This window comes from Impatiens glandulifera, chromosome 5 (genome assembly GCF_907164915.1).
Source record: "Impatiens glandulifera chromosome 5, dImpGla2.1, whole genome shotgun sequence".
Taxonomy (NCBI): domain Eukaryota; kingdom Viridiplantae; phylum Streptophyta; class Magnoliopsida; order Ericales; family Balsaminaceae; genus Impatiens; species Impatiens glandulifera.
This window is the reverse complement of record NC_061866.1, coordinates 13937905-13948710: the sequence shown is the minus strand read 5'-3', so window position 1 is coordinate 13948710 and position 10806 is coordinate 13937905. Positions and strand designations below refer to the sequence as shown.

Sequence of the window (10806 nt, the reverse complement as noted above, 5' to 3'; positions counted from 1 at the left end):
TAAAATTAAAAATGTTAGAAGTATGTTTCGAACTTGTAACATAACAAAACAAATATAACTCTTTAACCAACTAGGCTACAAAGACTTTATATTTTAAATTCAACACCAAATTTGATAAACGCGGAACGTTTTAATATTAATATAAGTTCAACTTTTTAATTAACTAATATATAATGATGTTGAGTAAATGGATACTTGGGTCGGATTGTGAGTTGACCCACCCATAAACTTAAAACACTCATAAACTTAAAACGGTTAAAAATAAAATTAAAAATGTTATCCGTAATTTTTTTCACGGTTTTTTATATTATTACTTGTGCAAATGCACGGCTAAATGCTAGTTTGAATAATAATCTTAATCTTACACCATCGTGAAACAAAAAAAAAAAATCAAATACAATATTATTCTAGAACTATTGATTGTTCAAAATACAAAACGAAATATATTTGAATGAAAAAAAAGAGGCCAAATACAATATTATTCTAGAACTAAGAATAATTTGAATAATTTAAAAGTACTAATTTAACTCAACAATATATTATAACTTATACCTACAGAATAGTTTATTGATCAGTAATTAATAATGTAAAATGAATTGACTTAAATGATACGATTGATGTAAAAATTAATAATGTGATAGTTACTATTAAATTTAAACAGCTCATATCCATTAAGTTTATGATTTTTTTTTTGTCTTAATTTGTAACGAGATTACCTGGAAACTAGTATTTTACTAATATTACCTTAATAATCATAATAACTTTTAAAAATAGTTAAATTGAAAGTGGTTTTATTTTAATTTAGTATGAAGATTTAACTAAAAGTAAAAATAAATTTGTTTTTAAAGATTTTATTGAATTAAATAAAAAAATGTTGAAAAATTGATAAAAATTTTTTTGATTATTTTTATAATTTAAAAATAATAATAATCATCAAGATCAACTTTTAACTATATACATAATAAATTTACACAATATACATCCACTTTTTGTTTTGGGGGAAAATATACATCCACTTTTAATATACATAATAAAATTTTATAAATATACACAATATACATAATAAATTTTATAAGAAAAATTAAGACCAATTTTTAACAAAAATATATATAAATGATGAAGAAGATTGAGATGACACCTTTTAAAATTAACTTTAAAAATAAAATAAAAAAATAAAGTAGATTGAGATAACAACTTTTAAAGATCAAATTCAATCCACAAACATATCTTCTAAGGATATGATTTATCCTAATATAGATAAGTTTAGCTTTACATCTAAATCATTAAAAAAACTTGAATTAATTTAAATAAAATGATATTAATTATTTATTGAATTGAATGGAATAAAGCATGTTGAATTAAAATAATAAATTTAATGAGCCTATTTTAAAACTATTCTAAAATGTTATACAAAAATATAATTTGATCCAACAAGTAAGCATAAATAATATTAGAGAAATGAGTGGGAAAAAGAATTTGAGTAAGTGAACGGGGAGAGAATGATGTGCCGCAATTTGATTAGCCAATAAAATAATAAAATTTCTCTTTCTTCTCTCTACTTACCTTTTATCATTTTTTCAACCAAGTGATGTAGTGACACATTATTCTTTTCCATTCTCTTCCTCATAATATTAATAACCTAGTATGATAACACATTTTTATTTTGTAAATAAAATTATGACTAGATTAAGATTTTAAAATTTTAATGACTTTTTAAGGAAACTGTTAAGAAAAGTATAAATTGCTATTATAGAAATTTAATATAGGACTTGTTTGAATTCAGGTTATTTGAATAACTTTTTGGGTTATTTGCAAAATTATTTTGTTTATATAATAAATTAGTATCCAATGTTTTATTTTAAATTTAAAAACATTACAAACTATAGTGAGTTTAATATTATTTGATATATCAATTTAGTTTTGTTTAATATTATTATACTTATTATTTAATATATATGGTGGAATATGGAGAAGGTTCTTAAAATATAATCAGATTGTGGAGATGACCCTAACTCCCATGACATAGCTTGTTTAGAAAAAAAGATTAATTATAAAATTAAAATCTTATTTCATGAAAATTAAAATAATTTAGTATTTTTTTTAATTTGAATAATTAATTGATAAAGTGAGATAAGATAAGAAATATTTAAAAAAAAATCCATTTAAACATTTTCTCTCTTATAAAACTCTATCTGTATATCTTTTTGTAGCATCCTCACCTCCTTTATGTGTCATTTCCTTCTCCTTCTAATTCATTTATTCATTCATTCATTTTCTCATCTAACTCTTCAATTTTCTTATTCTCCATGACTACCATTTACACCGATCAACACAAGTTCTTCAAATACGATGAAGATTCCGGCGACCCTTACTCTTCCGACCATTTTCGCATGTACGAGTTTAAAATCCGAATGTGTACTCGTAGCCGTAGCCATGATTGGACAGATTGCCCATTTGCTCATCCAGGAGAAAAGGCTCGCCGGAGAGATCCCCGGCGATATCATTACTCTTCTACCGTTTGTGCTGATTTCCGGCGAGGAAGTTGTAACATGGGAGATAACTGTGAGTTCTCACATGGGGTTTTTGAATCATGGCTTCATCCAGCTCGTTATAGAACAGAGGTTTGTAAAGATGGGAAGAATTGTAATCGAAAGATTTGTTTTTTTGCTCACATTCCTCGGCAGCTTCGTAACATAATTAACCATTGTTGTAACTGTTTGATGTCTTCTCCAACATCAACTTTAATGGGGATTTGTAATTTCTCTGTTTCTCATCCTTTTGATGGTGTTTCAAAGATGTCACATTTCATCGAACATGTTGTAGGCAATGGAGAAGATGATTCTGAGATGAGAGATTTGGTGGATATGGGAATACTGGATTGTCCTGATCTTGGTTGGGTTGATGATCTTCTCGAATGAATAATTGATTATCAAGGATGAAGAAGAATATTTAATAATTTAAACATGATGAAAAAATAGCTTTGTTTTGTGAATTGATGCTTTGTTTTATGTGTTCTTTGTAGTTAAGAACTTTCTTCTTGTTTTCAAATAAACCAAATATTAATAAACTTTCAATTCTTCTGTTGCCCTGTTTTTATATAAATGTACTATAAATAAACTCATCAATAGTAATAAATAAATTCTTCAAAATTTGTCTTTTTTTCAAATGTTAAATTTTTATGATTTATTGTTTCAAAATTATAGATAAATAAAATATTTTGAAAAAACCCATAAACTTTTATCTTTCCTTTCCAAATCAATTTTAAATTTTAATTAGAAAATAAACCATTAAAAGTTATCTCTTAATTTATTTTTAAAATTTTATATCTATAATATATATGAAATTTGCCAAGTGTCCGTGGATATACATATTTACATGGTGTGTTTAGGTATCTAAACACAAAAAAGTGTCTTTTACTAATGTAGGAAGATATTATTTCTTCATTTTTATTTTTTTTTAATTTAATTTATTATTAATAAAATATTCATTTAGTTTTTTTTTTTTAAAATCACCAAATTTGATCAACCACGTATATATATAATTATAAATTGAATTCAACAATCATATAGTTTAGAAAAAGATGTTCTCTTAATTCAATGATAAAAGATAAATGCCTTACATGCAAATGAAAAAATGCACAATTCTCTTAGAGAAACAAAATCTTATCAAAACTCATTCTTTTATCATTTTAAAAGTTTTTCCAACACTAGAATACATTGCATGACCAAATTTATTGTCAAAAGGTTATTCTTGAAGTAAAAATTATTTCTAGCTATAGAATGAAATAGGGAAGAATAGGGAGGAAAACTTTGATAATTTTTTGAAAATTATTTTTTGAATTTAAAAAATATTGAGGTGAAGGTTGAAGATAAAGAACAATTTTTTTTTATTAATTCAAAGTGTCTATACTCCTATTAAAACTTAAAGGACACAATGTTATATGAAGGAGAGTTCATCATATTGGAGGAGGTCCACGATGCCATATTATCCCAAAAAAAATGTCAAAGATTGTCGATAAGGCTAAAAACCATGGAGATGCATTGTATGTCAAATACCACCAAAGGACACATGAAAGAATAATGAGAGATCTATAGCTAGTAGATCAATGTTTAATGAGAAGTATGTATAGTGTATTACAAATGCCAGAGGAAGATCATTGCCAGAGATCATGTTCGACAAGGTTAAAAAAGAAAATCTAGAACAAGTGAAGGGAAGAGTAACAATGTTGTCTTTGATGAAAATAATTCACATGTCTTAACTATTGAACCTAACTAGTGTGACAATGGTTGGATCCTAAACATTATATGTTCATTTTATATGATTCATAACCTTGATTCATATAAGACGAGGATCTTGATGGTTGGAGTGTGATAATGTACAAATACGCAACTCTCGCAAGGTATTGAGAATTGTCTTATTTGGTCGTATTATTTAAAAACAATTATTTGGGCATGTCTATAAATGAAAAAAATATTTGCAAACATTTTGTAGGTATTTTTATATCGAGTATTTATTTTTATTTCTACACGTACATTTCAGATGGTTGAAAGTGAACAAAAATAATAAGAGTGATAGGGGGAGAGAATTTGGGAGGGTGAATGAACGAGGAGAAAGTGACGTGTCAACACATCACTGGTTGAAAAAAGATAAAGGGTGATGAAAGAGAAGAGAGAAAATTTTTATTATTTTTTCAACGAATCAAATTACGCCACGTGATTCTCTCTAAAATCCCGTCACCTAAATTGCATTCCCCAATCATTTCTCAAATAAATAAATAAATGTGTGACGTGAAAAAATATTTAGAATAATTAAAAAAAGTTCAGAAGAATTTGATATTATTTTTTTAGAGAACTCAGAGCAACAAAACTTTGTACATGATTTACTACTTTATACATATTTATTTTTTAATTAAATTGTTGTTTTCATATCTACTCATTTCGAACTACGGAATACATTTTGAATTGGCTTAAATAATATGCTATGTGTGAAAAGAGTTAGGAAATTTGAATATAATGAAATTTGTATATTATTTTACAAATTTGAATCACGTGACAACTCTGTAGTTAATCATGTTTAAACGAGAGAAGTATTAAGAGTGGTGACCCATTATAAAGTCCTCGATCTTTTAAATAAGTCCACTAAGGTAGCTCAAATGATAAATGTGGTTTTTAAGAGATTAAATATTACGTGTTCGTCTCTCATTTAGTTGTCTTAAATTGAAGTAAAAGTCATAGTTCTAAAGTTAATAATACTAGCTTCCTACCAAAATAAAATAAAAAGTAAAGTATATTTTATGGGTTGATAAATTAGTTAATAAAAAAATGTGAAGTTAAAGTTCAAACATTCACGAATGTTCTGTTTATCATAATATCTTAAATGACTAACTTATATGGTACAATTTAAAGTTTGTGTCCTCACTTAGAATGAAAATAATCCAAATTATAGTCTAAAAACAACTGAGTCTCAAATCTAAAATAAAATTTTCAAATGATACCTGAATTTTATTTGAAAAAAACCATATTTATCAAACTAAGCCTAAGATCAAACAAGAATAAAGAAAGAAAGAAAACCATGATGTAGAGTATGGAGAAAAATGGGAGTAGTTGTCATGTGGTTGATAAAATGTCTATTCTTGCCGTTTTTAAGCTCCCACACCTCACCGATGATTTTAAAATAGAAATATTTCCCTTTTCATCAGGCCCGTATGACAGACATCTTCAACAGCTGTGCTGTTTTTCCCCAGTCTTTTGGAACACCTGCTGCCCTTGCCCATACTACTCTCCCTATCCTAAAAACAATTATTTAAGATAGAGGGTTAGTTTTATTTATTATTAACATAGGAAAATTTGATAACATTAAACTTTTTCACTTCATTTGCTATCATTTATATTAATGTATAAAGATAACATTATCCATCAAAGCCAAGACTGCCCCCAGTCCAAACTTATAATTTCCCACCTAAAAAAACTGGACTTACCCAAGTGTCGGTTTTGACCGTCATGATATCCACTTCATTTTTAAAGTAGAAATCAACCTAGTAATTTTACATTCTCTTAAGAATCGTTATTATGATTTGAGCTATTTTAACAAGTTCTCTAATTTATTTACTAATCATTCATGATTATATTATACATAAAAAAATAATTTATTAAGTTCAAGTTGTTAGAATTGTGACTTATCAAACATTACGAGGGTTGAGATGAAATGTGCTGTCTCACGTCATGTCTCAATGTCCTATTCTTAAAAAAATACTTTAAAATTTTCTCTCGTTTTTTCTATATATAATTTTAAAGTGTTTTTGAGGATGGTAAATACATTAGGACAGGTTGTGGGATAACAGATTCGACCCTATATTACGAGCTCAACTAGAGGAATGATATCTTTCTAAATTTAAATAAAAAATGGTTAAAAATGTGTTATATTGAACTTATTAATAGTGATAATGAGTAGGTAGGAACAAAGAGGAATGGATTGGGGGCAGAGGAGGAAGGAGTAAAGAGCAGCAACCCATGCTTATTTGACCTTTCAGCTGTCTGTCACTCACAACTACTTTCTCTCTTTTTCACACATCATTCATGTTCATGCATTCCTTCAGGATGAGTTTTATGTATATAAAATGGACCAAATTTCGAAAACATTTCTTATGGCATTAGCATTTGGATAATGTGTATCAATTGCTAACTAACAACTTTGTCTGAGATTTTTAAACATCTTTTTCAAGTGTTTGAAAAGATGTTTGGAATAGCTTTTCTATTTAATTTGTTATGATCCTTTTAGGGAATTATATTTGGTCACAATTATTAATCACAATCATGTCTTAAAATTGTTAAACTTAAATATGATTTTATTTTCATTTGATATGAAATATTTAATTGAATAATTAGATAAAACTTTTTTAAGTAAAAAGTGAATAAAAAATGTTATATTTTAATAATGCAAATAGTGATTCTAAGGCACATATATGATATTCTCAATGAATTATGTGTTAGACATATAGATGCACTAATTCTATTGGCTTTCCATTGGGATATATAATAGTACCTTTTAAATACTTCACAGTGAAGTGCATCTTCCATACATAGAAGATATACATAGAAGATGTATTCATGAATTGAGACAAACATCATATGCAATAAACATCCTAGGCAATATAGTCTAGGGTGAGCAAACGGGTAAACCCAACCCGTATTATCCAATCCATATTCAACCCAAATTAAATTTACCCAACCTATAACCCAACCCATATTATTTACTAATATGGGTTGGGTAACCCAAATTATTTTTTTTTATTTTTTAATATAACATGTATTTGACTAATTTAACACATTTTTATCCGTTTAACACTTTTTTGACATTTTTAACACATTTAACACGTTTTTTCACGTTTTTGGGATGTTTAACACGTTTTTCACGTTTTTGACATATTTACCACATTTTAAACACGTTTTGACACGTTTTGACACATTTTTCACGTTTTAAACATGTTTAACATGTTTTTTCACGTTTAACACGATTTTGATATATATACACATTTTGACACATTTAACACATTTTTGACACGTTTAACATGTTTTGACACGTTTAACAAAATTTTAACACGTTAAAAACATTTAACACGTTTTGACAAGTTTAACGTGCCAAAAACATGTTAAACATGTTAAAACATGTTAAACGTGCCAAAAATATGATAAACGTGCCAAAAACATGATAAACATGTTAAATGTGTCAAAACGTGTTAAACATGTCAAAAACATGTTAAACGTGTCAAAAACGTAAAAAAACGTGTTAAATGTGTCAAAACATGTTAAACATATCAATAATGTGTTAAACATGCCAAAAACGTGAAAAATATGTTATACATTCAAAATAAACGTGAAAAATGTGTTAAACGTGCCAAAATGTGTCAAAACATGTTAAACGTATCAATAATGTGTTAAACGTGAAAAACGTGTTAAACGTGTAAAAAACTTGTTAAACGTGTTAAACATGCAAAATAAACGTGAAAATCGTGTTTAACGTGCCAAAATATATCAAACATGCCAAAACGTGTTGTATTAGCAAAAAATCTGTTAAATGTGCTAAAAACTTGTCAAAAGGTGTTAAACGTACCAAAAACGTGTTTAACATGTCAAAAACATGTTAAATGTATAAAACGTGTTAAACGTTTTAAAATTTCAAAAATGTGTTAAATGTAGCAAAAATGTGAAAAACGTGTTAAACGTAACAAAACGTGTTAAATGTGCTAAAAATATGTTAAATGTGCCAAAAATATGTTAAACTTGTCAAAACGTGTTAAACGTGTCAAAAACGTGAAAAACGTGTTAAACATGTGATAACATGTAAAACGTGTTAAACATGTCAAAAACGTGTTAAACATGCCAAAAACGTGAAAAATATGTTAAACGTGTGAAAAACGTGTTAAACGTATAAAAAACGTGTTAAAGGTACCAAAAACGTGACAAACGTGTGAAAAATGTGTTATAAGTGTGAAAACGTGTTAAACATTTCAAAAAACGTGTTAAATGTGCCAAAAACGTGAAAACATGTTAAACGTGCGAAAAATGTGTTGAATGTGCTAGATATTTCAAAAACGTGTTCGATTGAAATGAAGATCAACGTAGTAAAAATCAAGAGAATATATTGAAGTTGGAAGATGATTAATTTTTATTGAATTAATAAGAGAAAATTAAATTAAATTTATATAATTTGGGTAATTTGGGTAATCCTAATCCAACCCAAATTAAACTCAACCCAACCCATATTTAACCTAACTCATATTCAACCCAACCCATATTCAACCCAACCCATTAACCAACCCAAATTAATATTTTGAGTTTGGATTTAAGGTTGGGTTTGGGTTAACCCAAAATATGCTCACCCCTAATCAGGTCTAGTGTATCTCGATTCAAAGATAAAATTTTACAATTCTTCATGCGATTTGATACCCTAAACATGGGTGTTGTAACGGTTTACAGCCCATTAGGCCAACATAATCAATCAAGAATACTTTCTTTCATTCACATTAATGTCATAAGTAGTGTGCAATTTCAAGAATAAGAATTTTTTTTGTAGTTTCAATATCTTTGATTTTAAATTTAGAATTGATAGTATAAGACTGAGATATGTTCAAAAATTTTCCTGCAATTATAAATTTATTAGAATATCTAATGTATAGGTATTGATAATATTCAGCTTTATTGAATCATTATTTTTATTAAAAACATTATCTAGATACTTGTTTAAGTTCATATAGATTTTTTTTTTTAATTTGCAAACTTTGTATTTAGATTCCCATTATAAACCATCTAAAATTTTCATGTACATATTTTCTTCAAAATTCCATGAAGAAATGCAGATATCGATTTTGTGTTAAAACTATATTTTAGAAGGTAGTAAGACTATTAACAATTGACTGTTACATTTTTCGCAATTCGGTGTAAAGCAATGATTAAAATCAATACTATATTATTTATTATAGACTTTAGCAACAAGTCATGTTCTACCTATATTTAGTGTGCCATCAACATTTAATTTTGTTATTAAAAAATCTATTTATATTGCAACCTATTGTCTTTTTACATTTTGATAAATTTGTTTAATCCCCTGGTGTTATTTTTTAAGGATTTTAGTTAATTCTTCATTGCTATAACCCAATTTAAATTTTGTGACGCTTCTAAGAAATTTGGCGGAGTTGAAGTTTGATCATTGTTAGATAAAATATTAATGTATTCAATATTTATGAGATATGTCAAAATGATAGGTGTTTGAGGTATACTTACTGGATTGTTTTTTTTTGGTATGTTTCAATGATTAACTACAAATTCATTCATCCAAGTATTGCATGTTTGGTGTGAGAGCTCTTTCTGAACATTTGTTAAGGAAAAGTTTCGTTTTCTGTAATTGATATTGGTAAATTAATTGCTAGTGTGATTATATGTAACAATAGGATCTTGAGAGTATCATGTGTCATTAGTTAGGGAACGGATCTAAGAATTAGAGTTGGGGTGGGCTTAAAAAAATTTAGGGTGAACTTAAAAAAATAACGAGAAAATTCTGAATAAAATTAGTGGATAAATGTAAGTTTTACCATTTCTTTTAATAATTAGATTAAAAAATATAGAAGTATATTAAATTTTTTAAAGAAATTAGTGAGTATAGTCAAATTTGAACCGTAAAAAAAAATATTTACTTTTTTCGGCCTACCCGAACCACTACATAGATCCGTCAATGTCATTAGTCATAGTTGGATTATTTTTTCAAACTCAGATAATGTACAAATTTGATCTTTGTTGAGAGTTGGATAGTTTAAAATTTCTATTGAAACATTTTTAAAAGAAAAGATGTCTTCATGAAAGATACATCTCTAGAAGTTATAATTTCTTCTGAATGGAGTTGATAGATTAAACCAACAAAGACATGCATATTTGATGCCCCTATCTTCAAATTTTTAGATTTTATTGGTAAAGTGTATAATATAATATAAACTACCAAAAAATTTAAAATTATTGTATTCAAAATTAGTTTGATAAAGTATGTAAAGAGGGGATTTCCATTTGAGAACATATGTTGAATTGAAAGTGGATGATTACCCAAATCAAACCAAGAGGAGTTCATTGAAGGAGATTGGGAACAAGTAAAATTCGTTGTAATCATACTTATTTAAAGTATTTTTTTTTATTGGACTCTAATGGACTTAAGTTTAAAAGTAGTTTATTCATTGTGAAATGGAGATAATGCAACTTATGGTTATTTAGAGTATTATTTCATTCAATATATATTATATATTGAATGAGCAGATCCTTCAAA

At 26.9% G+C, this 10806-nt stretch overlaps 1 protein-coding gene across 1 annotated transcript; it reads left to right on the top strand.

Moving 5' to 3' along the window:
* The first annotated feature begins 2306 nt into the window (after positions 1-2306).
* LOC124939037 (zinc finger CCCH domain-containing protein 2-like) lies at positions 2307-2918 on the top strand. Its single transcript, XM_047479554.1, has one exon. The coding sequence runs from the start codon at positions 2307-2309 to the stop codon at positions 2916-2918; it is 612 nt and encodes a 203-aa protein (XP_047335510.1).
* Positions 2919-10806: the final 7888 nt, after the last annotated feature.

What these genes read in the sequence shown, in the direction of transcription:
- LOC124939037 (XM_047479554.1), top strand. Translation starts at nt 2,307, where the DNA reads ATGACTACCATTTACACCGATCAACACAAGTTCTTCAAATACGATGAA.